Source organism: Fusarium mangiferae, assembly GCF_900044065.1.
Source record: "Fusarium mangiferae strain MRC7560 genome assembly, contig: FMAN_scaffold016, whole genome shotgun sequence".
In the NCBI taxonomy this organism is placed as follows: Eukaryota; Fungi; Ascomycota; class Sordariomycetes; order Hypocreales; family Nectriaceae; genus Fusarium; species Fusarium mangiferae.
In genome coordinates, this window is record NW_024573936.1 from 384,690 (window position 1) to 410,071 (window position 25,382).

A 25,382-nucleotide genomic window follows, 5' to 3' on the forward strand; every position below is an offset into this window, starting at 1 on the left:
GCCACGACATCATGCGAGCGTCAGTTCTCTTATGAGGAGAGATTGCAGTATTGATTCGGTTAACGTGGGTGCATGTGCACTGACATTGTGTCTCGGAAGCAAGACAAAGATCTCAGACATGGCGGAGAGATCTACTGTGCCCTCACTTACAAATCGTCTCGCTGCCAGTGGCGCTGTAGATCCATGGATCTCCAAGGGTGATAGACCTTCTTCTGGAGCTAAGGGGGTGTCCGGCTCCGCGTAGGTCTTGTTCCACGACATCTGGTTTGTCAATCTCTGTGTTTATTGGCTTCTGGGGTGAGCGGAGGTTTGGAATGCCGTGTCGTGGGAGCTCTGTACTGTGCAGCTTGCATGTGCTCGAGAGAAGAGACAAGATAAAGAGGCGTACGTCCACCCTCCCAGCTCCTCTCTTTCCCCGCTCCCAAGTTTCTTACTGCTCCTCACTATCTGGTGTTTTGTTTTGAAGCTTCGAATCTAGTGCTTCTTGTTTTGAAGCTTGAGCTATAGCAATCATGGCGGAACAGAAGAACGGGGTAGCTACAAACGGCTACGAGAAGAACGCCTCTCCTGCTTCGACGTCTACCAAACACGAAGCTAAGCCTCTTCCCAATGGCGATAAGAAAGATGGTATCGTCAAGAGCTTCAAGCAACTCCGTGTCGCGAGTAAACGACCGCTCCCGAAAGAGATGGGCGATGGGTCGTATCGCGTCGTGGAGAAAAGACCGGGTTTGAAGGAGGACATTCGTCGTCTTCGTGGAAGAGGTATGTTCACAAGCTCTCCCTACGTGTGAGACGGGTAGAGTGTTTGGTGAGTGAAGCTGACCAAAGTAGACCTCAAGACACTGCTCGAGATCGTCAAGGCCAAAGTCAAGGGTGAAACTCAGCAGGATGACAAGACCATGATCATGGAGCGCACGATTCAGCTCGTTGCTAATCTGAGCGATCACTCCAAGGTTCAGGAGTCTTTGACGAATAGTTTCATCTCGCAGCTTTGGAACTCGATTGATCACCCGCCTATGCTGTACATGGGAGACAAGTTTCGGTTCCGACAACCTGATGGATCCAACAATGTAAGTCTACGCTCTCTTTATCCACTGACTGGGTTGAGGTTTGGGACTGACGGTGTAGAACCCGTATCTTCCTCAATTGGGCGCCGCGAGAACTCCCTACTCTAGAACTGTCCGCCCAAAGGGCATGAGTCTCGGTGCGCAGCCTGATCCCGAGGCTATCTTCGAGAGTGTCTTTGCGAGAGATGCTTTCAGAAAGAACCCGAATAACGTGTCGAGTATTCTTTGGTACTGGGCCACTATCATCATTCACGGTAAGCTCCCCCATTCACCTCGTGTCTCGTCAGTTGACTAACATGCGTAGACCTCTTCTGGACAAACCTCCAAGACCCTAACCAGAACGACTCCTCCTCCTATCTCGACCTCGCCCCTCTCTACGGCTCAACCGAAAAAGACCGTGACTCAATCAGAACCTTCAAAGACGGTCAATTGAAGCCTGATTGTTTCGCTGATAAGCGTCTCATCGGTAATCCACCCGGTGTCCCCATCCTTCTCATCATGTTCAACCGCTTTCACAACCATGTCGCCACAAACCTTGCAGACATCAACGAGGGCGGCCGCTTCTCCAAACCAGCTGAGCATCTCTCGCCTGAAGCTGCAGAAGCTGCTTGGAAGAAGCGCGACACAGAGCTCTTTGAAACAGCGAGACTTGTCACGAGCGGGCTGTATATCAACATCACGCTCATTGACTACGTGAGAAACATCATCAATCTGAACAGGGTTGACACGACGTGGACTCTTGATCCGAGACAGGAAATGGGTGTCAGTGTTGGTACGAAGGATCTGTCCGAGAGCGGCACTGGAAACGTCGTCTCTGCTGAGTTCAACCTTTGCTATCGCTGGCACTCATGTCTCTCAGAGATGGACGACAAGTGGGTTCAGGATTTCTACACTCAGCTTCTTGGCGAGAACTACGGGCCTATGAATCTCCAGACCATGATGAAGGCGCTCAAAGCGTTCGAGGCCAGTGTCGCTGATGAGCCGAGTGAGAGAACCTTTGGTGGCTTCAAGAGAGGTCCTGATGGCAAGTTCAACGATGATGAGCTCGTTGAGGCACTGGCTACGGCTATTGAACAGCCTGGCGGTGCATTTGGTGGACGCAATGTCCCTCGCATCATGAAGCCCATTGAGATGTTGGGTATCATGCGTGGTAGGAAGTGGAACTTGGCTGGGTTGAACGAGTTCAGGAAGCATTTCGGCTTAAAGGCGTATGAGACATTTGAGGACATCAACTCTGATCCCTCTGTCGCTGATGCTCTGCGCAACCTGTATCAACACCCTGATTACGTCGAGTTGTATCCCGGCATCGTCGCCGAGGAGGCAAAGACTCCCATGGTTCCAGGTGTTGGCATCGCCCCAACGTACACCATCTCTCGCGTCGTCCTCTCCGATGCCGTTGCGCTGGTCAGAGGTGATAGGTACTACACCACCGATTACAACCCCCGCCATCTGACGAACTGGGGCTACAAGGAAGTCGACTACGATCTCAATGTCAACCACGGCTGCGTCTTCTACAAGCTCTTCCTGCGTGCATTCCCCCAGCACTTCAAGGGCAACTCCGTCTACGCCCACTACCCAATGGTCATCCCCTCCGAGAACAAAAAGATCCTCACAAACATCAAGCGCGCAGACCGCTTCGACTTCTCCCGTCCCGAACCCACAGCCACGCGCATCAACATCGTCGGGTACAACGCGGCAAAGTACATCCTCGAAGACCAGAAGAAGTACCGTGTCTGCTGGGAAGAAGGCCTCAAGCACCTCATGGGCGAAGCAGGCGGCCGCTTCATGCTGTCGGGTGACACGGCGCTACACGCCCAGCAGCGCAAGTGCATGGGTAAGCTCTTATACAACGACACGTGGCGCAATGCGGTGAAGTCGTTTTATGCGACGACCGCTGAGAAGTTACTCGCTGAGAAGTCGTATAAGCTTGCGGGGAAGACGCAGGTTGATGTCGTACGAGACGTGGGTAACGTTGCGCACACGCATTTCGTCGCGAGGATGTTTAACCTGCCCCTTAAGACGAGCGAGAATCCCAAGGGTGTATTCTCGGAGCAGGAGCTGTACATGATTCTTGCTGTGATCTTTGTGTGTATCTTCTTTGACATTGATCCAGCCAAAAGTTTCCCTCTTAGACAGGGTGCGCGAGAGGTTGCACAAAAACTCGGCGGTATCATTGAGATGAATGTCAAGTTGGCGAACAGCATTGGTGTCAAGGGGTTGTTTACTAGCAAGCCTGATAAGAATGATGATCCGCTGGCGAGGTATGGTGAGAACATGGCCAAGGGATTGAAGAAGGCAGGTTTGAGCACAGAGGATATTGTCTGGAGTCAGATCCTGCCTACGGCGGGTGCTATGGTGCCCAACCAGGCTCAAGTGGTAAGTCAAAACTCCCCTCCTCTTCAATTGAGCAAGTGAGTGCTAACGAGTGTAGTTTGCGCAAACACTGGATTGGTATCTCTCACCAGCAGGTGACAAGTACCGCCCCGAACTAGCCCGCATCGCCGCCCTCGAAACAGGCGACGAGACAGACGCTCTCCTCCTCGGCTACGCAATGGAAGGCATCCGCATGGCCGGAACATTCGGTCTCTACCGCGAAGCCACAGGCCCCGACACGATCCACGAAGACGACGGCCGCAGCATCCCCGTCAACGCCGGCGACCGCGTCTTCGTCTCCTTCGTCCAAGCAGCCCAGGACCCCAAGATCTTCCCCAACCCCGGCGTCGTGGACCCGAAGCGTCCGCTGGACAAGTACATCCACTACGGCGTCGGCCCGCACGCCTGTCTGGGGAGGGATATCAGCCAGGTTGCGCTCACGGAGCTGTTTAGGGCCGTGTTTAGGAAGAAGGGTGTTAGGAGAGTGCCTGGTGCGCAGGGCGAGTTGAAGAAGGTTCCGAGACCGGGTGGTTTCTTTGTTTATATGACGGAGGATTGGGGAAGTATTTGGCCGTTCCCTACTAGCATGAAGATTACCTGGGATGAGTAGGTAACTGGGAGGAGAAGTGATGTAATGGTGGATGTAGGTAATGAGTAGATTGTAATCAATTCTCTTTGTTCATGCTCTAAAGTGGCTGTCGCACTGATCTTCTACCCTTCTGTTCAAGCATCGCTCTGTTCCTTGGTGTAAGTGAGACAGGTCCAACTTACACGAACGTCTCCACCCACGCTGACAAAAGTCACCAACCAGCCTCACAGTTCTTCACAACTCACCACTGACTATTCCTTTATGTCACTGAAACGTAGCACCGGCGCCAATCACAGCCCCTTCCACTCATCCCCCCCTAAAACAATGCCGAGCTTCCGACTCCAACCCCTGCAGATCCGCATTAATTGGCCGCAAGCAGTTCGTTTCACATCTCATCTGTTTCACCATTTGTTTGCCTGCGCCTCGACGTGGAATGCCATTGGGTAACATGGCTAAGGATCGTTTCTACACGAATTGTGCCTGGGAAAATGTATTTAGAGGCGACTTGTTCCCTGAATCTGTGTCTGTTCTTGGCATCCTTATTCACTCCCATTGATTGTGAGGCCATTCACTCCTTTTCTCTTTTTTCTGTTCGTGATACCTTGTGTTTCACTCTCGTTCTTTTGGCGGTTAACAAGTCCCTGGTGGATTTTTACTTAAACACTCGTTCTTTTAGATCATTCCCTCGACTCAACATCAATCAAGTCTTGACGCTGCAACATTCATCACTATGAAGTTCACTACTGTCTCTCTCATCGCCTCTTTGGCCTCTCTTTCAGCAGCTTCACTGTCTGCAGTCCCCATCATCGAAGCCATCGCCCCCAAATCAAAAGTCTGTCCCACCGGCAACAAAGAATGCCGCACAGCTACACAAGCAGCCCCCTACATCATCTCCAGCTTCCAGAGCCAGGGAATCTACTCCCCCGCTGAAATCGCCGCTGTTCTGGCTCTCATGGCCTTTGAGTCTGGAGACTTCGAGTACAAGCGGAACCACTACCCTGGACGTCCAGGTCAAGGCACTGCGAATATGCAGATGCCCAACTACAACCTGCTCTACGCCAAGAGTATTCCCGAGCTGGCCAAGGGATGGCAGGGCATTGAGAGTGTGGAGGGACTCTCGGATCAGGAGCTGGGGGATTTGTTGGATGATGTCACGGTTGATAAGTACAACTTTGGAAGTGGTCCTTGGTTCTTGAGGACTCAGTGCAAGGATGATGTTCGACAGGCATTCAAGACGGATGTTGATACGGGCTTCCAGAAGTACATTGAGGAGTGTGTTGGAACGGATCTCCAGCCGCGGTTGGAGTACTTTCAGCGTGCCAAGACGGCGTTTGGTTTGTAGTTGGTTCATGCGGTCTGTTTTTCATTCTGTAACTGGGGTTTGTGGTATGATGACCTGCTATGGAAGTCTTACTATTCAACTCATTAGAAAGGCTGGATGGCGTCTCGCAAGGTTGAAAGCAAAGGGGAGAAATAGAACAAAAAAAGACAAACGTTCATTCTGCAAGAGTTGGTGTCTCCAAGTCAGGTTCATTGAGGGTTATGGATAAGCTGATGCCCTTGTTTTCGAATTGACTGTTCGTTTTCTCTATATCTCATACCGGTCCAACTTGTCATGCACAGGCCTATAAACAAAATAATCAAACTGCGCCTCCTTCGCAAGCCCATTAACATCCGAACACGCCATCCCCACAAACGCACCCGTGAAGCTTCCATCCTTAGGATGTCCTCCACACTCATCTGACAAGATCGAAGCATCATAAACAGGCCCAATCTCCTTCAGCTCCTGCCCCTCAAGAGCATAGTAAAACTGAAGCGTGCTTCCCGCGCGAACACTAACCGCAAGTCGAACCTTGCCCTCGTTGGGGATTTCAACAGGCTCGGCAAAGGGACGCTCTAGACGGCCTATCGGGAATGACTCTTCTGAAGAGATGATCTGGAGCTCGCGCTGGCCGGCGGCGGTGGCGGTCACGGTTAGGTAGAAGAAGTTGAAGCGGCAGTAGTAGGCTGTTAGACCGGCGAATTGGCGCTCGTCGTCGGGGGAGTAGGTTATCACTGTTTCGGCGTCGTAGGAGAAGTGTGTTTGGCGACGTGCGACGAGGGCTTGTTCGAACCATGAACCGACGGACTCTCGACCGACGAGGCTGAGCTGGTTATTCTTGATGGTGAAGATGCGCTCGGGTTCAGGTGTTCGTAGCCATTGGAAGTCGATGTGGAGTTTGTCGGTAAAGGTATACCGCTTTTCTTTCCAGTATTCTGTGTCGTCGCGCGCAGCGGGGAGATCAACGTGAAGACTTGGGACGGGGCCGTTCTTGATGTACAGCCAGTCGTCATCGCCCCAGTAAGCTTCTTGGATAGCTGTCTCTCGACCCAAGACTGAACGTCGCTTTTGAGTAACAGGGCGGCCGGTTAGATGCACGATGTAGGTCTTGCCATCGGGTGTATCTACGATATCGGCGTGTCCAGCTCTTTGGAGCGCTGCGTTGGGTGCATCTTTTGAAGTGACGACGTGCTTCTGAGGATGGACTTCATAGGGACCCCAGATACTGCGTGATCGTGCTAGGGTCATGGCGTGGGTATAGCCTGTGCCACCCTCTGCTGTAGAGAGGTAATACCACCCATTGCGCTTATACAAATGTGATCCCTCAACATAAGCCAGGTCTGTACCTTTGAAGATGTTCTTTTTCGGTCCCACGAGTTTACCCTGCTTGGGGTCAAACTCTTGAAGAAAGATACCAGAGAATAGATGAGGTCGAGCGCGGTGATCCCATGTCATGTTGTTGAACCACTTGCGGCCGTCATCATCATGAAACAGCGATGGATCAAAGCCAGAGGAATTAGCGTACACAGGGTCACTCCACGGCCCCTCGATGGCAGGCGCAGTGATGATGTAATTATGCGCATCCTTGAAGGAACCGTCCTTGCGCTTGACGTCCGTGTACACGAGCCAGAACTTGTCTCCATCGTGCGTCAGGCACGGCGCCCAGACACCGCAGCTATCAGGCTCACCACGCATGTCGAGCTGACTCTTGCGGTTCACTGGACGCACGATGAGAGTCCAGTTGGCGAGATCTTTGGAGTGATGGATCTGAACACCGGGGAACCACTCAAAGGTGGATGTAGCGATGTAATAGTCATCGCCGACGCGGCAGATTGACGGGTCGGGATTGAAGCCCGGAAGAATAGGGTTTGTGACCTGTGGCATTTTGACTGATGCGATGAGATTGAGGCGAGAAGTAGGTACTGTCGTGAATGAGTGGTGACTTTTTATAATTGCTGGTCTGTCGTGATGGCTGTCATTGCATTTAGCCTGAATGCAACCGCGGGGAACTCAGCTCACCCACCATTCACTATCATGAGGTTACGATGGGGCCTCAGTGCCGATCGCCGTACAACATTTCCCGGCTTGGCAGCGGTAAGAAAACCACTCAGTTCTCCATGACCATGTCGCCCGTGATGTCCATACTTCCAGGGAAACTCTCCCAGAAGCCCTGCGTCGCGTCAGCGAACGTCGCGTACATGTTGCTGCCGAATGCAAAGTCCGTGTCGAACAGGTCAATGTCTGCGGGCGCGATGAAGGAAAAGTCGACGTTTGACGAGGTCTGGTCGTTTTCGCCGTCTGTAGCGCTCTGGGAATTGTTAGCGAATTGATATGAGAGCGATGGGGTGAAGTACTTGTTCGTCGGTGCTCTCTGTGTCGGGTTGACGGACGGGATCGGGCTGGAGAGCGCCATAGTCGATGATTGCGTTGCGCATTTCTCGTCTCTCGCTGGGCGTTACTGCGAGATCGCCGTCGGTCTTGATGTTGCTGTAGAATATCTGCATCGCCTTGATCTTCTCGCGCTGTGATCCGTCAGTACAGTTACTGACATGGGCCGGGCAACTTACCCAGGTGTCAGCCATCGGCCAAGCTTGTCGCATGTCTTTGAGGAACAAGAGACCCTCGACGATATGCTCCCTTCGCTTCTCAACTTGATGCGCCGTGTCACCGGGATTAGGGAAGTGGTAAAAGTACAGCATCGTTCCCACTGCTGTGTAAATAGTGAAGCCGATCCATGGAACGAGACCGCGTAGGAAGTACAGGCCAAATGCGCGGATCTCTTGCAGCATGTCGCACACCTGCTCAGCGACCTTCTCGAGCTCTTTGCTTGACCATGTTGACCACTGATCCCAATCCTTATCACCAACTCTGGCCTTCTGCATCTCAACTTCGGGGAGATAAGACCGATAGAGAAAAATGACGCTCATGAAGTAGATGCAGTGCATGTAGCAGTATGCCTGGCCTTGGTTAGACACGCTGTGCGCTCGTAGGAGGAAGAGTTCGTATCGTAGTCGTTCGGGCAGCGAATTCTTCCAGAGTTCAAGTCGGGAGAGCAGCATCTGGAACTCGGACTGAGGCTGCCATGGTGGTACAGTGTTGTCGTGCCGTGTACAAGCCCATTTGGCGACGGCGCCCCAGACATCAGCAACACGCATGCTGTTGGCCACGATGCCTAGACTGCCGTGGACAGTGCCCATGGCCCCATCCGGCATTGAGCCATCCAGTCTTTCACACAGGACGATTTGGCCAAAGTTGAAGCTATCCGACTCACATGGGAGTTGGATCCGCATCTTATCACCCGACAGCATCCTGTCGCGACCCTTTCCTCCACTGAGGAGGCTGTCCATGAGGAAGCATGTCCAGGCAGTGCGACGCCTCTCTTCAGCGTCGATAAAGTCCTCTCGAGTTGTCGCTGGTGGCGGTTCTTCAAATAAACCGAGGACTTGTGCCATGCGCACCGCCATGCCGAGATAAACCCATGCTCTTCTGCCCTCACCGGCGCCCCACGAATGTCCGGTCAGCATGAGAAGAACCTGAGCGCGATGGACTGTAGGTTGGTCCACAAGTGACAGAACTAGCGATCGCGCATGAGCAGCGAATGTATTGCTTGCTTCAACCTGTGTCGCATACCCCGGCGGTGCAGCCTGTGAGAACCTGCTCCATGTGAGTGAGATGATAAGCGAAGGAATCATATGCCGCACCTCACAGTGATAGCCAGCATCGCCCAGACCAGCAAGGGATCCAACATCCTCTCACGAATAGCAATGAGAAGATTCGGAATATGGTGGAACGACCACTTGTACGAGCACCGCAAATAACTGTTCTTGACCTCATCCGTCAGGAAGCCGAACGGGTCCGTGGTGGCCAAGTTCCCGGCCCGGATGATCTCCGAGTCAGCGCGGCTCCCAGCCCCGGCTCCGACTTCATCCCGGTGACGTTCGAGACGGCTCCGGCGGAAGATGAAGGAGGTGCCCTTGGGCGGAAAGACGCACTCGTCGCCGCGGTCGCGACAGCGCGTGCAGGGCGGACCGCCTGAGTGGATGCACTGAGAGGGGTGAGTCAGTTGTTGTGAGAGGGATGGGGAGGGGGAGGGGAGAGGAGCACTTTGCGCTTGGAGGAGCGACATGCGCCGCATGCTATTGACTTCTTCATCGTTGATGAGTCAAGTGATGGTGACGTCTGTACGTTGACAGGGCAGTCAATCAGTAGTCAGTCAACGTTACTGGTATTTTGGCTGAGTGAGGGTCAAGACTGATGGGGTAAATTTTCCAATGCTGGGCCTTGGATTGGTCAGCTTCTGGTGGGTGCAGTGAGAGGCACTGAATAGAGAGCCTCGACACCAGAGGGACAGCGATTGTGAATGGCAACTTGCACGAAGCCATTTTTATTGTTATCTTCAATAGAACTCGTATAAGTATGATCGGTAAAGTTTATTGGGATTAGAACTGAGGCTTGCATCACAGTGCTTAACGAGGTAATTGACGGCAGAGATGAATCGGGCTTCTGCTCCCACTTGACATCATTCCTCGCTGTTTGTCGGTGAGGTTGGGGGACTCTGGGCGCTGAGTTCAGGCGACTATGGGGCAGCCAATGCCTCGAAGATAGTGCACTGTCCACTAAATTTGATCGTCGTAAAGACCCGACCTCTCTGAACCACTAGAAAGAAGCCACGCGTTAACAGGGGACGACTTGTGCATATGTGTTAGTAGTATTTGCTTACCTTTCTCGTGTATAGGTAATCGTTGAGCCCAATCTTCTCTGTCCGACATTGTATCAACATGGCGGATTGAGCACGTGAAAGGCCCTCGTATCGCTTCCGGTTGTCGCGCCCCCAGTTCTCGATAAGCGCCGCGGGTTTGTGTCGTGTTCGATGAGCTCGCGCTAGGCGATACTCATCCCGTCCTTTGCAGCTGGCAGTAGTCGAACGTCGACGTGCAGACAAGCTAATGGCGTCGAAGCGTTCCATGGGGGATTCCCACAACTGCTCCCCAGAGACCCCGCCTTTGCGTATCAGATCGTTGCGAGCAGTATGTCGAAGGAGTTGCGCTTGGTTGTCCATAACCTTGAAGGAATGCCGTTTGCCTCTGGTGACCGTGCCGCTCTGTGTAAGGTCGCTTCGGACGGTCGCCAAGAACTCATACTCCGGTGTATCAAGAACCTTGGCTCGGTGTGTCATTACATGTCGAGTTAGCGTCACTTCAATATCATCGATCACAAGCCCCTTCTCAAGAACCCTGGCGCATGTGCCTTTGAGAGTTCCAGGGATCCTCAGCAGGCACTTATACTACAGGTTCTTGAGCCTGTCAAGATTGTACTCGGGGAAGCTCCAATTCGGCTTCCCATCTCCATGTTCCTTGGCCCACTGGGGCTCGCCCAGTCCAGACAAGCACAAGTCAAGGTTTTCAGAGTCACCATAAATGAACCACGCGGGGCACGCGTAGGTAATTGTTGAGCGTATCTTGGTTGCGTAGAGTGTAACCAGGTCCAAGAGATGGGTGGCCCAAACAGAACCGGAGAATCGGGTCAAGATGGCTAGCTGACGTTCGACCTTGGCCTCGATCTATGTAACGACAATTTGTTAGATGCATGTCGGGGTGAGGCTTGAGTTTTAACTTACCTCGGTACGTGCGCTGTCCATCGCAAGTGACGACCGACAATGACCCCAAGAATTTTGAGCTCGTCGACAGGCTCATTTTTCGTATCGAACCCTTCAATGTTGACTGTGAGTCTGCAGTCAGAGTCGCGACTCTACGAAGGCTTGAAATGCATCATGTGGTATTTCCCAGTCGAGAATGTAACACCCATTGGCCTCGCCCATTTGAGAATCTCCTCGTGAGCAAACGCTAAAGCCCTGCAGTTGGTTCGATAGGATGAAGATACAACCATGATGTAAGTGTCATCAACGAATGCAAAACAGTAGAATTGCACTGACTTAAGCCAGTTTGGAGCCTCAGACTTCCATGCCTGTTCCGACACCATGCGGAGCAGGGGCGCAGTGTAGAATAGAAACAAAACCGGGGACAGAGGACTGCCCTGTGGAATGCCAATGTTGATCCAATATCGCTTCGAGGTCAGACCTGGAAGCTTTACAACGGTGCTACGGTTACTGAGAAACGAGGCGACAAATTCCACTAACCACTCAGGTATACCGAAGTCAGTCAAAATCTCGAGTAGCTTTTCGCGGTTCACTCTATTGTAGGCGCCTTTAATATCGATGCTCAAAATTGAGACATACTTCTTTGGAGCTGTACTTTATGCCGCATAAACTAGGTTCAGAAGGAGCTGGAGGGCTGTGGTCTTGGATTTCCCCTTCATAGCGTATTGGGTCCTGGGGAGAATATTACAGTGTATCACGAACTCCTGAAGTCGATTTATGACGACTCTTTCAAGGATCTTGCCAATACAAGGTAACAAGGCCAAGGGGTTCTTGAAATAATTGTCGATCAACCGGACGGCAAAATCACATTGACATCGTGTATAAGGGGATTCTACAGCTGCTTGCGCCAGCGAGAATTCATCTCTTTTTGATCAATCTCATTACCGGGCTCGTGGGGAAGGATTGAAATCTGTAGGTTGAACATTATGGAACATGAACTGAGGTTATGATATCGCCAAGCTATGATTGTGATGACTAATGCTGAAGGATTCTTGAAGGGCGCCATTGTCAGCGAGCCAGCCAGGTATAAATGCAACCTCCGCTTCTTGGGAGGCAGTAAACAACTTGCTTCTTACAATTTACTATCAGACACTATTATTGAATATCAATCATGACTTCTTTGAAATCACGTTCTGAGCTTATTGATCTCCTCAAGACTATCCTCAAAGTTCGAAATGAGACAAAATGGGAAACTCTGGAATCTTTATTTCAGTCGAGTATGTTGATCGACACAACCTCTCAGCCACGCGAGAACTTCATCGCAAATCTGCGTGCCGCTAGTGGAGTATCAGTGAAACTCGATAGCTGTGTGGTGGACGTCAACGCTCAAGCCGTTGCTAGGCGAGTCATCAAGACTGAAACCCTCCCAGATGGTGAACGGCATGAGTGCCAGGAGATTATCCTCACATGGTTTGTCGATGGTCGCTTGGCAACTCTCAAGCGACTCAGAGACGACGACTCTCGGTCTGCAAAACACACTGCAACTCCTTCGACGTTGGAAGCACTGAAACCTACCTCTCTTGATCTTACAGCATTGTACCGCGACTACATCAAGAGCATCAACGATAAGGCCATGGATGGTAACTTTGACAAGTTCTGTCAGCCTTTAGTGACACATAATACCGTGAAAAAGACTATCTCAGAGTACATATATCTGATTTCCGAGAGTCAAATGGCAATTCAAGGGTTGTACTTTGACATTCAAGATCTCATCGTCGATAAGGATGCAGGGAGAGTTGCGGCTAGATTGGAGTTTACTGGACTTCCTGTGAAGGCATGGGCTGGCGCGGAGCCTAATGGGAAGAGTGTCAAGTTTCATGAGCATGTCATGTATTGGCTTGATGAAGGCAAGATTCACTGGGTTTGGTCTGTCGTGGATTTGGAGACATATCGAAAGCAACTTAAGCAGACGGAGTAGAGATGGATGAGAATAAAGCTCTACTCGCTCCAGTCGTGGACTATCTAGTAGTTCTAAGTGAATTAGCTCACGGCCCAGTCCCAAGGAAATGAGTAAACTCCTAGAGTGCTACGTGTACATAGGTCAGTGTCATTAAATTTCAGTATCATGCATTCAAACTCTGGCTGTATCGTATGTACCACTTAATAGTCCGCTCACAATTACAAGGAAGTTGGCCTTTCCACTGACACCGCGATATGCAAGCTATATCATTCCAGTTATCGTCGCTAGGATTGCTCAGTGCCGCTAATAAAACAGAATTAAACCCAAGCACATGTCTCAGAGATGTTTTCTCGGGTAGGCTGATCCGGGGCGGCTAGGTTTACGTTGGTGGCTTGGGCTGCATGATGCAGTCTGCCTCACCCAGAGCCTGATTGGAAAGTCTGCCTCGCCAGGCGGTGAGAAACTGGCGGACCCCCCAGATTGCATTCTGACGTACCCGACATGACGAGGCTCTCCGAAAATTGTTCATCTCTTTTCACCTAACTCTCGTACTTGTCCATGACTCCCAAAAGTGACAAGAGACTATGGCGTCCAGTTCGACCGATCAAGTCAGCGAGGTCTTTGAAAAGGCCAAAGCTGATTTTTTGAAAGGAATCAAAGATCCGAAGCTGCGCAATGAGCTTGAAAAAGCGACCACAATTGACGACATCTGGGACTACACCGAACAGCTCCAAAAGGACCAGGCAAGCAATAAGCGACTCCGAGGCATGAAGAGGATCGGGCCTTATATCGAGCGACTGCAAGAATACGCTGGTGTCATCGAAGTCTTTGTCCAAGTTAAACCGGATATTCTGGCTCTCATATGGGGACCGATCAAGCTCTTACTCCAAGTGTCGAGTAACCTCGTTGCTTCTTTCGATGCGATTCTCGGCGTGATGAAGAACATGGGGTCCATTCTTCCTCGATTCAACGAATTTGTTCCGTTATTCAAAAACAATGAGCGCATGAAATATGTTCTGGGGTTGTTCTTCCAGGATATTCTTGATTTCTACCTCGTTTCTCTAAAGTTCTTTGGACTTACTCGTACGAAATCACCCGCCTTCTCACAAGATAGTTCTTCAAGCTGATCGTTACAGGCTGGAAAGTGTTTTTTGAGTCGCTGTGGCCAGCACGCCGAGCTGAGATACAAGTCATTGCTGAAAACATAGAAAAGCACAGACTTTTGCTTTGCAATGAGATTACCCTCAACGACATTTTGGAAGCTCACACGGCAAGGAAGAAGGCTCTTGAGCACTATGCGGAGACAAGAGAATTCCAAGAGCGCCAGGACTTTCATTGCATGGAGACTTATATACGCCCTCCTTCTTACGATGAAGACCTGGATCGTATTTGCAACAGTCGATGTCAGGGCACTGGATCATGGCTAGTTCAGGACCAGCAGTTTGTGAGTTGGGCTGAAGGAAAGGAGAAATCCGCCCAGGTTCTTTGGCTTCAAGGGATCCCTGGAGCAGGCAAGTCAATTTCTTCGGTCTCAGGATATTTAAAGCACACTGGAAGCTAATAGGCTGCTTAATAGGGAAGACATTTCTAGCATCGACAGCGGTTGATAGGACGAAAGATTTGGGTCATTCGCTATTTGCCCTTCTCAGTTACAGAAACGATCTGAAATCCCCCATCCCGATCTACCACTCCTTGATCTTTCAGCTCGCATCGCAAGATCGAGATTTGCGAACTGTGCTATGCTCAACCATCATGAGCACCACTAAGGATTTGAAACGCGATCTGAAAGGCGACTCCAAATTTGCCTTCAGCATCTTCTCAAAGTTGCTCCAAGCGGCAGGTCCAACATACATCGCCATTGACGGTCTCGATGAAATTGATGAGTTTACCCAGCAAGCCTTTCTACATCTACTCCTTGATGAACTCAAAAGCTTGCCCCATGTCAAGCTTCTTGTCAGTAGTAGAAGAGTTGAAAGAATCGAAAGAATTTTGAAGCCAGTTGCGGCGATACTACCAATTGACCAGAAGAATTCTGACTGCATCAAGGCATACGTTTCCCGTCGAGGTGGGGAATGGCTCGATAACTCATATTTCGAAAGTGACGCCCGCTCAGAAATTCGGCGATTGCTCAATCCCTTGGCTTCGAAGGCAGATGGTAAGCTTATCTTTAGTCCTATTTCTATTATATTATGTGACCTAATATCGACTAGGTATGTTCCTTTATGCGAGGATAGTATTAGAAGATGTGGAAATGCTACAGGATTTGGATTCCATCCGGGATCAGCTTAGTGTCCTCCCAGAGGGTCTTGACGAGGCGTAAGTCGCTTATTTATTCCTACAAATCTTACTGAGAACCAATGTCCAATTAAAGGTACGAGAGAATACTTCAAAGAATTACAAAATATCCATCGAGCGCTCAGAAGCAATGCAAGAAGATCTTGTCATGGATAGCCTGCGCTCCTGTTCAGATCACTCGTCACGAGATGGAACAGGTTTTGATCATCAAGACAGATCATAGAAGTGTTCCTCCAGTCAGATCCACCCTGAATACTCTTCCCCTATGTGGTCCACTAGTTGAAGTTGAGGATGAGAAGCTGAAATTTGTCCACTTCACTGTGAAGGAGTAAGTGACCCTGAAATGATTCTGATCAGTTTTAACAGTTGTCTCAGGTATCTTCTTCGACATGAGAAGAATAAGCTTTTCGATGAGAGAGAGGCACTTCTCGAAATCTCAACCACCTGCTTGGCATATCTCTGCTCAGACCTGCTGGATGCGGACATCAGCGACGACGATATCCAGCGTAATTTAGTATCTGGGGCATATCGGCTACTCAACTTTGCACATCGCCAGTGGGCAGAGTGTCTTAGACTTTGTACGAGGCATTTCCGAGATGAGTTGCCGCCACAGCTTGTCCCCTTGCTGGGCCACATTATGCAAGAACTCGCAAATCCATACTACAGCGAGGACTTGGACACAAACTTGGGGCTCTGGAGTCTTGATAGATTCAAGTCAAACCTTGAAGAGGTCAAAACTATTTCTCGTAGCCTTGACTTTAGAAGTCTTATGGCTACTTCTTATGACTGGCGTCTGGACGAAGGTAACATTAATGCCCCAATAGATCTGCTGAAGGCCCAACTAACAGGATCTTAGGAGAAGCTTGTTGGTCGGATTTTGATTCCACAACTATCTCTGCGACGACAATACGTGTCCATCGCAAATTAAAGAGCCTTCTTTGCAGCGGCAGCAAACATACAAAAGATTGTTACTGTTCAGAAATTCAGAAGCATTATGGTCCTGCTGTCAACATATGCCCCTTCTTGTCTTGTCGATTCCATCAATTCCCTTTGAGAAATAGGGATCTCCGCGACAAACATATCAGGCAGCATGAGCGCCCCTTCAAATGCGCCGTTGAAACTTGTGAGTACTCAACTCTCGGTTTCTGTTCTCGGGGCCAACTCGAACAGCATCGAGTTCAGTACCACCAGAGGCCAACTGAGCTTCATATTCCCGGAGACCTCGATACCCTTCAGCACGAGAACCTCAACTCACTCGTGATGGAGTACATTATGAGAGATGAAGTTCAAGAAATGGAACGGATTCTTCCCTCGATTATATCACGATGGGCTTCCCAGTCAGCCTTCAGATCTTCCTTCGAGGGCTTGTTAGCCTCTCATGGTTCTGTCGCAATGGCCCGCCTTATATTGAGTGAACGACCTTTGATTGATGACCCATCATCTTTGATTGATGACCCATCATCTTTGATTGATGACCCATTTTGTAAGTCGTTTGTGCCTCACGCTATCAAAAGTTGCAACATTACGGTCGTTGAGTGGGTTTTCAGCAACGGCGTAATCGCTTTACTGGAATCCCGTGTAGTCGAGTCTCGCTTTCTCCCAGAAATACTGGCCTCTGATTCTATTGAGATTTTCAATATCTGGCGAAACTATGCACTCTCTTTTGGCTCCACCGACACCATATTCTCCCCTAGACTGGCGTCTAGCAAATTGAGCCCAGTGGTAGAATTACAAGTAGCATCTCTCTGGATCGAGCAGTATAGACTCGGAAATGTTCTTGGAGGAAACTCAAGTCTGGTCCTGAACTGGCTGGCCTCTGGGAACTGCTCTATCGTGCTGGCTAAGGCTTTAGTGGCTTGTGGCGCCGACGTTAACTTCGGGCGAAAAGGAAGTTGCTGGCTTACGTTGCATCAGGCGCTCAGGAAGACTAGCGCTGAGGCAGCTGACCTAGTCAAGTATCTTCTGCTATCAGGTGCAGACCCTCATGCATCTATTACACGGCGTTCGGGGAAGAACAAGGGGCAGACAGTCTTTCCATCCTCAATGCCTGGTGTAAAAGGCATCTTCAAGTGGTTGGGGAAGACATGGGATGAACTAGTCGAATGGGCAGCAGAAGAAAGAGGCAAAAATGCAAAAGATACATTGCCACCCGCGTCTTCGACATTGTCAGCAGATAGGGGGTGATGATATACATATGTACGGGGATATATAAATCAGGGATATGGTATTGTTGAATCGGGTGTTTCTTTTTGTGGATATATGTTGATGATGAGCTATTTGTGCAAATGGAAGTCTAATTTGTGAATTATATGGTATTCAAATATGACGCCTGTAGTTGCACTAATTCTTGTTATCACCTAGAACGGTTATGTGACCCAAGGAGCTATTGATGATATCTAACTTTCTCTCCTTGACATCTTTAACCATCTAAGTTGACTGCATTAGCACGAAGAGGCCGAGTCTAACGAGAGATGAAGCCACTCACCATCTCTATCGAGTCATTCGTAATGTAACGGGTCGCAACGACGTCTCTTTTTTGACCCATTCTATGCACTCGGTCTAGTGCTTGCTCCTCAAGCATTGGGTTCCAATGCGGCTCAACCAGATGTACGAAGTTGGCGGCGGTCAGGTCGACCCTGGTCATGAGAGATCAGCTGACGAAAACACATAAACATACTCAGGTTGAATTTACCCCTCGCCGATACTTCCTATCGTGGCAATCATCACCGTGCACCTGTCGTCATCGCGAAATGATTGTAATGCCAAAGTCCTTTCTGGCAAAGACTTTTGTCCGTCTATTCTCGCAAACTTGAAGCCCTCGCCCCGTAGGGCAATTTCAAGCAGGTTTAGCATTTTCCTCCAAAACGTGAACACAACGCTGTAAGTTTATCAGCATTGTACATTATTGATACCAGGGCCTGAGAGAATAACCTCTTAATAGGTTTATCACCAAAGGTGGGCAGGTTGTCCTGTTGCTCAGCACGAAGACTTTGTATGACTTCTCTTATCTTGGCAGACGGTCGGTAATTCCGCTCTTCAGTGGCTGCGTCAGTACCTACTGAATCCCCATTCTTGGTACAGCTTGGACAGAGAACGCTATCGAGTGACAGTTGATAGGTTTCGTCTGAGTCTGCGCATTTGGAGCAAAGGAAATGAGAACACGCGAATTCCGATTGCATCTCGTTAGTTGATGCTTCCATCCCGCAAGAAAGGCAAAGCCCAAACTTGCTTGTAGGAAAATTCGAATGCGAGGCTGGGTTGTGCCGATGGCTCCAGGCCTCAACCGCAAAATTCGGAAGAAGCCTCTCTCCATGATTGCAGATGAGTCTTAGGGTGTTGATGATCGGAAGGATACTCCCCGTTCTTTGAGCAGCATTTGAGTCGCCAAGCCCTCTGTTGGCAATCAAGTGGGAAGCGTGTCTCCCGAAGAAATCATACAGCTCTCTGTCGTCGGGATCCAGCTGTATGACACACTCGTGTACCTTGCGATCAGGAAGATTCAGGGTTTCACTCACACTGTCTTTGGTCCTGCGGAGACAAGTGGAACTAACAAGTAGTTTCAGCCTTCTGAGTCCCTCAGCAGTGCCCTGGGCGACCGGCTTCATTATCCAAAAGTCAAATACTGATTTACTGATGAATGGTGGGATTCCGATGAAACTTAGTAAAGCCCCGTAGTCGTCGAGACGGTTTTGTATGGGCGTGCCAGTAAGGCACCATCTTCGACTGGTTCGTAAGGCAGTGACGGCCCTGAACGTTTTTGTGGACCGCTCACGAATATGATGGGCTGGACCCTGTTAGCTGAATCCACAAATGAAGAGCGAATATGTATGACCTTCGTCGAGAACGACTCGTGCCCATGTCTGTGTGAATAGAGGAGAATCTCCTTTCTTTGACCTCCATTCAGACTGTAGTGTTCCGTAAGTGGTGAGAACAACATCGTGCTCCATCAGAGACTTGGCCAATCTGTCTCTCGTATGGCCATGGAAAAGCACCACTCGAATCTGTTCCGGGACTATGTGGCTACGATAGTTGAGTTCAGAGGCTGAAAAGAGCACGAGTATGTTCTTACCTAATGATCTGCTCCTGCCACGCGGGAATAGATAAAAGGATGTTAGAGTGCATGTTGCATTATAATGGTAGGAATATACTTACTAGAGTTTGGTGCAACGATTAGCGTCGTGCGACAAGTCTCGGGGACACCTGCATTGTCCATGACATCCAGAAACCAACTGATCAAAGCGAGAGTACTCAAGGTCTTTCCAAGTCCCATATCCTGAGATGTGTCAGCGAGGTCCCGAGAAGAAGTGTATAGACTGACATCGGCGAGGATACCCCCACACAATAGTGCGGGTTTCACTTCATTTCGCCCCGTGATTGCATGACGATACCTTCAATAAGCTATTAGCTCTGATAATCATCTGATAGAGATTCGCCATACTCTACGCGGCCATTTGATGTGGTAACGGGATCCCACAAGGAAGGAAACGTCGTATTATCAAGCAAGCCAAGATCCTTTTCGACCATCATTGCCAGGGCCTTCTTTTGATGTCTTGGCCAGAGTTAGATGACGTTTATTCCGGCTACTGGGACCTTACTCTTGTAGACACGTTCTTAGCCTGGAACTTGGTTGTACTTGCGTAAAAGTCGACGGTCCACTGGCAGAGTCAAACACCCGATGGACTTCGCTCTTCGCCTTTTCCGCCATAACTTGTTCAGGTGAGTGTTGTTTTTCAATTGCTTGGAAGGCCGCACCATCAGCTCTGGGGATAGTTGAGCCGGGTCTCAGAAGGTACTGAGGATTCAAATACTCCAAGCGAGTGTCGTATTCAGTGGGATGCTGGAGAAAGAGTTCGGAGCCTTCCAGGATATCACCAATTTCGTTCATGTCCTTTCGCAACCCGTAGACGACAATGTGGAGTGTTTTTGGTGTTTGAAAGGAATCAGCGGACTTCTTCTTTTTGACAGGCGGACATTCTAAAGTGGTGGCAAGGGTCACTTGGTAGTCCTCAACGAGATCGACTATAGCCTTGGATTCTATACGACCCATATAGTTACCAGAGCCTTCAACATGAAGGCTTATGACGTGGCCTGAGAATCGGAGCTCAATGGGAACATGTGAGAGATCTTCACTCAACGTGGCCGGTGACAAAAATTCGATTAGAAGCTATTTATTAGCACATGGACTCGTCACAGCTGCAGTAGCTTACGAACTTCTCCAAAACAGCACTGATCAGACTCATTGTCCGATAGCATGACGGTATCCTCGTTACCAATTGGTTGATGGCCAAGGGGAGATAGCCGCGAACTTCCTGTATCGCTCAATGCGAACGGGCTGAATGAGTTTCGCTGGCTCGGATTGGAAGAAGATATCGGATTCAGCCAAGAGGGCTCTTGAAGCCTCGAGGTGTCGAGAAAACTCGGCTGTTCGAGACAGGCTCTCTTGGCCAAGTCACTCTCGCCAAGCAAGGCATACGGGGTGTGTTGGCGTTTATTCGGCGGTTTTTCTGACATAGCTGCTTTAATTGACAGATGATTTGAAGTGAAGAATGAAGATATGTTGAACGGAATAGCGAGAAAAGATTGAGGCTGTGGATGAGGTAGCCGACATGCAGCCAGTCAGCCTTACGGCAAGGGTGCCTTACAGCAGGGGTGCCTCAAGCAAGGGTGCCTGAAGCGAAGATCTTCCAAGGCATTCACCATTGAAAGTATTGCTGACCGCCCAAAATGGAACAAGAAGACAATTACATCTGGTTTATACCCGTTTTATATGATATAGTTAACAGATAATAAAGTTGACAAAGAATAGAGCAATTGTCACGATTCGTGCCCCATAACAGCACCGTAAAACTTCGACAAGGCAGTTGCAGCATACCAATAACCCTTGCATAGCGATTCTGGGCCGATCTTTTACCCTGTAGTTTAGGCTTGTACAGCTGTTACAGTACGGAGTATATTTTCTCATTCTATACGAAGTAGAAAACTTAATAGCTATACACTTTTTGCGGTGTACTAGCAATGTAATCTTATAGAACTACAGAAGGTCAAAGAGAGAGATTATACAGTAGTATGTCATGGTAATTGCCGGCTTGATGTCCTTGACTGTACTAATACCCGCTGTCTCGCTCGGCCTAGGTTGGCTAATAAGTAATCTGCCATGTCGTATTTTATATGACCTGAGGTAGAGACATGGAACCTCCAGTGAATTCACTCCTCCGCAAACTTTGACCATTGTCTGATAGTGCGGCCATATCGCCAGAAAAGAAAGGAAACGGGCGAGAGCGCGAGACAAATGGAACCGATAACCGTTCCCCCAATACCCAGCCCCGCATCCACTAACAAGTCTGTAGCATACAAAGGAAACGTCGCGGCGATCACACAACGTACAAAATTATTAATTGCCAGGGCGCTATTGGCGTGGACGAGATACACCTCAATCAGGTAGACCACGCCGGACATCAAGACCAGGATGGAGCCGCTACCAAGCAAGACCCCGGCGGAAGCTTGTGAGAGCCAATGGACTGACCTGCTAGAGGTCCATCCGAACCAAAATATTCCTGGAATATGTAAGAGAGCGAGTCAAAACAGGACAGCCTGGGGTGAGTACCTGCGGATAAGAGGATGGACCCGGCAATCATAGGCGGCAGACGTCGTTCCGGCACATGGATTCGGCTCTGTTGGATATAGTAGATGCTATGTAGAGCAATACATATGCACGCCAGGACTACGCCAATGGTCATTCCGATGAACGGAAGACTTCCATCCATACGGGACCATCCGCGGACTGTGACAAATGCAAGAGGATACATAGTAAAAGTGAGGTATATAATTCCATAAGCGAGACTCATGTAGATGGTGAAAAAGATGAGCTGCAGATCATCAATAAGGTTTCTGAATGCTGGGGTAGCTGACTTACTATTGGCTCCCGCACAAACATCCTGACAGGTTTTGTAAGGTAGCTCTGCACGAATATCGATATACCCCGTTCTGGACGATATATCCGAGATGGGGTAACCGAGGTATTCCCTTTGGATCTTTGGCGCAGTATCACCACCTCGGACGTTTCAGGGGTCAGAAGAAATGCGACGCTCCCAAAGATGACACCTCCTATCAGAGTAAGCCACGCCGTCCAGCGCCAGCCCAACTTGAGCGTCGCCAGATTTCCAATGATAGGCCCAACAGTTGGTCCGCAAAAAGTCGCAACGCTGAAAATTGCCGTTGATATTCCTCGCTCGGCCGGTCTACTGAGGAAGTCGACGTACATGCCACCTAGGATAGCCAAGCTCGAAGAACCCGCTAAACCAGAGAGGAACCTAAACGTCAAGAGTAGAGGCATGTTCTGCGCGAGTGCGCAGGGGAGTTGGCAGATGCAGAAGATGGAGTAGCCTAGAAACAGGGGTTGTCGCTTGCCGTACAGTTCCGAGGCGGGACCCCATGCCATCGGACCAAGGGCGAAGCCGATAACGTAGAGTGTTATGCCTAGTAGGGCGGTATCGGGTGTGACGTTGAATCGGGCTTGGATGTGGGGGATTGCAGCCGAGTAGACGCTGCTGCCGAAGGAGACGACAAAGGTTGCGAGAGAGGTGCTGACTACTATGGACCATTTCTTGGAGGAAGGCCAGTGCACTGGTCTATCCTCTTCTTTCAGGCCTTCTGGACTAGACGGTGGGCTTTGAGAGTCATCGAGGGAGATGGAGTTCTCAATATCGTTGGCGGTTTGATTGTGCATGTTTGTATGTATTGAAAACAAGAAGAGCGGACTTGCGACTTGATGAATGACAGTTTGATATCAACCAAACAATACCCTCAAAGTCAACGTGTTTGTATATGGCCCTTTAAGCTGCCCAGATACCCCGGATTTCCCGAGTCGCAGCGCTAGGGACTACCCTTCCATGTGGAACCGACAAATCCCGTAATCTGGGGTCATAGGCGAGATGTAACCTCGACCAAGAGTTTCGCGAGCGGTCTAGTGCTGACCCCATGAAGTGAGCCTTTTATGTTTCGTGGATGAAATCACATCTCGGGGAACCTCCGGGCTGTATCTCCGTGAAGTCATGGGTGCTGTGAGAAGATCTTGTCATTTTTTGTAAAATCTAGCATCCTCATTGACGTCAGGGAACCACTTCATTTCTGTTTTACAATTTGGATGTGATAGGAAACTGGGGGTTTTAGGTTATTGTGACCATATTTAACTTAGTTATCATGTAGGTCGCTATATGAAGACGAACTACAAGTCTTTTGAGACGCTTACTCAACATTTACGAATCTCAGGTGTAGATCTGCAACAGACTAGAATGATTCAGGCCGGATGGAAGATGCCCGACTCTCGGCAGATTTCTTCCCATTCTTGAACACTTCCGTCATATGAGCGTACATAAGTTGATATGTCCATCTCGCGCCTGATATCCTAACCATTGCAAGAGACAGCCCAACACGAACATTATCAAGTCTGGCTCTCTACAATGTCACTGCTAACATATCTCACCAAACCCTCATGGGCGTTCCCCATCCTCGCAATTGTAGCTATAGTACTACACTGCATCAACCGCCTCTTTATCAAACCCCATTTCAGCCCCCTCAAACATCTCCCCTCCGCCAAACAAGGCCCCCTTCTATTCCGTCTCATACACGAGCCCAAAGTCTCCGAGATAGAAGCATGGATGGATGAACTCCCGCACCAGGGCCTCATCAGGTACATGGGAGTCTTCAACCAGGAGCGTATCTATGTTGCTTCTCCTGAAGCAGCACAGGAGTTGCTGTCTTCAAATGCTTACAAGACTGTCAAGCCTGAGCTTCAGTGGATTCTGGCGAATAACATCGCTGGCCACGGGTTGCTCATCCAGGAGGGTGATCAGCATAGACAGGCTCGCAAGAGATTTAACCCGGTGTTTAGTCCTGCTCAGATGAAGAAGTGGTTTCCTACTATCTGGAACTTGGCTGTCGACGCTGTTGATGTACTACCGCAACACGTAAAGAGAGAACCATTCTCCCCACACGACGTTGTAGGAATCATCGAACTTGTCTCGGCAGCAAGTATCGACATCATCGGTCGTTTCGGCTTCAGCACTGAGTTCCAGACCCTGCAGAGAGTCACATCGGGTCAGAGCACCAAAGGCTCTCCAGATCCAAAGGTTGGCTTTGGCAAAGCCTACATTAAGATGTTCAAGACAACGAAGCGAGGCCAGACTACTCTTCGTGCCGCATCCCTCATCGGGCCACAGCTCGCGCTGAAGCTGCCTCTGCGAGCGGTAAAGACAATAGATAGTATCATGGCTCTGGTCCGTGCCACTGCCGAGGATATAACGACAGATCATGAGCGAAATATGGAGAAATATGTGGGAAGCCCAGATCCGGATATGCTCACCCTGCTGATGCAGACTGGACACTTCTCGCATCAGGACCTGGTTGAGCAGACTGTTCACTTCTTTGCTGCTGCGACAGAGACCGTGGCTGGTTCTACATGCTGGGCCATCCACCTGCTCTCCCGGCACCCTGATATCCAAGACCGTCTGCGAGCGGAGATCAGGGAGAATATAGCCTCGCCTCGATCGGATGTCAGCCAGTCTCAACTGCACAGCCTGAAGTATCTCAACGCTGTTACAAACGAGGTACTGCGATACCACTCGATCAACACGCTGCTCTGGCGCGAACCAACACAAGACATCACGCTTGCAGGAGAGCAAATCCCCAAAGGCACAAAGATTGTCTTCTCACCCTGGGCGCTGAATCGTGATCCTGCACACTGGGGACCTGATGCGCGAGTCTTCAATCCATCGCGATGGCTGGATAATCCCAGCGGCGGATCCGACCACGCATACTCGTTTCTGACGTTTGGGGGTGGTCCGCGTCGTTGTGTTGGTGAGCAATATGCTAGAGACCAACTGTCGTGTTTTGTTGCTGGTCTTGTTGGACGGTATAGGTTTACCCCTATTGATTTGCAGAATGGGTCAGATGAGGGCAGGGAGATTGGTGATGATTTTGCGTTGACGTTGTTCAAGATCCTTTCGGGGTGGAAGTTGAATGTTGAGTTGGTTTCTGGGTGGTGAACTGGCTGTTCAAGGTCTATGTAGCAATCAACTACGGAAACATTTGCTATGGTCTTATTGTCCAGCCAAGGCTCTTCATGTTTCCATCCGGGCATTTGACCAGCTCGGCACCAAGGTATCTGGTACTCAGCCTGACAC

General features: G+C 49.9%; 11 protein-coding genes across 11 annotated transcripts; 5 read left to right on the plus strand and 6 right to left on the minus strand.

Moving 5' to 3' along the window:
• Positions 1-512: 512 nt before the first annotated feature.
• FMAN_10745 (uncharacterized protein) lies at positions 513-4,050 on the plus strand (the record flags this gene model as incomplete). The annotated part of the gene is made up of 5 exons (XM_041823758.1): positions 513-762; positions 832-1,070; positions 1,129-1,321; positions 1,372-3,443; positions 3,499-4,050. The coding sequence occupies 5 exons, from the start codon at positions 513-515 to the stop codon at positions 4,048-4,050; spliced, it is 3,306 nt and encodes a 1,101-aa protein (XP_041689306.1).
• A 709-nt stretch (positions 4,051-4,759) lies between these two features.
• Positions 4,760-5,371, plus strand: FMAN_10744 (uncharacterized protein; the record flags this gene model as incomplete). The annotated part of the gene is made up of 1 exon (XM_041823759.1): positions 4,760-5,371. One exon carries the CDS (start codon positions 4,760-4,762, stop codon positions 5,369-5,371), a length of 612 nt encoding a protein of 203 aa, XP_041689307.1.
• Positions 5,372-5,617: 246 nt separating this feature from the next.
• Positions 5,618-7,234, minus strand: FMAN_10743 (putative beta-xylosidase; the record flags this gene model as incomplete). Its single annotated transcript, XM_041823760.1, has 2 exons — positions 5,618-6,627; positions 6,697-7,234. The coding sequence occupies 2 exons, from the start codon at positions 7,232-7,234 to the stop codon at positions 5,618-5,620; spliced, it is 1,548 nt and encodes a 515-aa protein (XP_041689308.1).
• A 223-nt stretch (positions 7,235-7,457) lies between these two features.
• On the minus strand, positions 7,458-9,502 carry FMAN_10742 (uncharacterized protein; the record flags this gene model as incomplete). The annotated part of the gene is made up of 5 exons (XM_041823761.1): positions 7,458-7,658; positions 7,705-7,872; positions 7,918-9,004; positions 9,052-9,395; positions 9,455-9,502. 5 exons carry the CDS (start codon positions 9,500-9,502, stop codon positions 7,458-7,460), a joined length of 1,848 nt encoding a protein of 615 aa, XP_041689309.1.
• A 1,132-nt stretch (positions 9,503-10,634) lies between these two features.
• On the minus strand, positions 10,635-10,988 carry FMAN_10741 (uncharacterized protein; the record flags this gene model as incomplete). The annotated part of the gene is made up of 2 exons (XM_041823762.1): positions 10,635-10,910; positions 10,968-10,988. 2 exons carry the CDS (start codon positions 10,986-10,988, stop codon positions 10,635-10,637), a joined length of 297 nt encoding a protein of 98 aa, XP_041689310.1.
• A 1,129-nt stretch (positions 10,989-12,117) lies between these two features.
• Positions 12,118-12,924, plus strand: FMAN_10740 (uncharacterized protein; the record flags this gene model as incomplete). The annotated part of the gene is made up of 1 exon (XM_041823763.1): positions 12,118-12,924. The coding sequence occupies one exon, from the start codon at positions 12,118-12,120 to the stop codon at positions 12,922-12,924; it is 807 nt and encodes a 268-aa protein (XP_041689311.1).
• A 566-nt stretch (positions 12,925-13,490) lies between these two features.
• FMAN_10739 (uncharacterized protein) lies at positions 13,491-17,385 on the plus strand (the record flags this gene model as incomplete). The annotated part of the gene is made up of 7 exons (XM_041823764.1): positions 13,491-13,989; positions 14,043-14,417; positions 14,483-15,061; positions 15,117-15,222; positions 15,278-15,529; positions 15,577-16,004; positions 16,058-17,385. 7 exons carry the CDS (start codon positions 13,491-13,493, stop codon positions 17,383-17,385), a joined length of 3,567 nt encoding a protein of 1,188 aa, XP_041689312.1.
• A 156-nt stretch (positions 17,386-17,541) lies between these two features.
• On the minus strand, positions 17,542-19,323 carry FMAN_10738 (uncharacterized protein; the record flags this gene model as incomplete). The annotated part of the gene is made up of 6 exons (XM_041823765.1): positions 17,542-17,628; positions 17,687-17,837; positions 17,894-18,079; positions 18,133-18,985; positions 19,034-19,221; positions 19,271-19,323. The coding sequence occupies 6 exons, from the start codon at positions 19,321-19,323 to the stop codon at positions 17,542-17,544; spliced, it is 1,518 nt and encodes a 505-aa protein (XP_041689313.1).
• A 469-nt stretch (positions 19,324-19,792) lies between these two features.
• FMAN_10737 (uncharacterized protein) lies at positions 19,793-20,712 on the minus strand (the record flags this gene model as incomplete). The annotated part of the gene is made up of 2 exons (XM_041823766.1): positions 19,793-20,365; positions 20,413-20,712. 2 exons carry the CDS (start codon positions 20,710-20,712, stop codon positions 19,793-19,795), a joined length of 873 nt encoding a protein of 290 aa, XP_041689314.1.
• Positions 20,713-21,405: 693 nt separating this feature from the next.
• On the minus strand, positions 21,406-22,927 carry FMAN_10736 (putative mfs-multidrug-resistance transporter; the record flags this gene model as incomplete). The annotated part of the gene is made up of 3 exons (XM_041823768.1): positions 21,406-21,755; positions 21,806-22,067; positions 22,115-22,927. 3 exons carry the CDS (start codon positions 22,925-22,927, stop codon positions 21,406-21,408), a joined length of 1,425 nt encoding a protein of 474 aa, XP_041689315.1.
• A 733-nt stretch (positions 22,928-23,660) lies between these two features.
• Positions 23,661-25,244, plus strand: FMAN_10735 (uncharacterized protein; the record flags this gene model as incomplete). The annotated part of the gene is made up of 1 exon (XM_041823769.1): positions 23,661-25,244. The coding sequence occupies one exon, from the start codon at positions 23,661-23,663 to the stop codon at positions 25,242-25,244; it is 1,584 nt and encodes a 527-aa protein (XP_041689316.1).
• Positions 25,245-25,382: the final 138 nt, after the last annotated feature.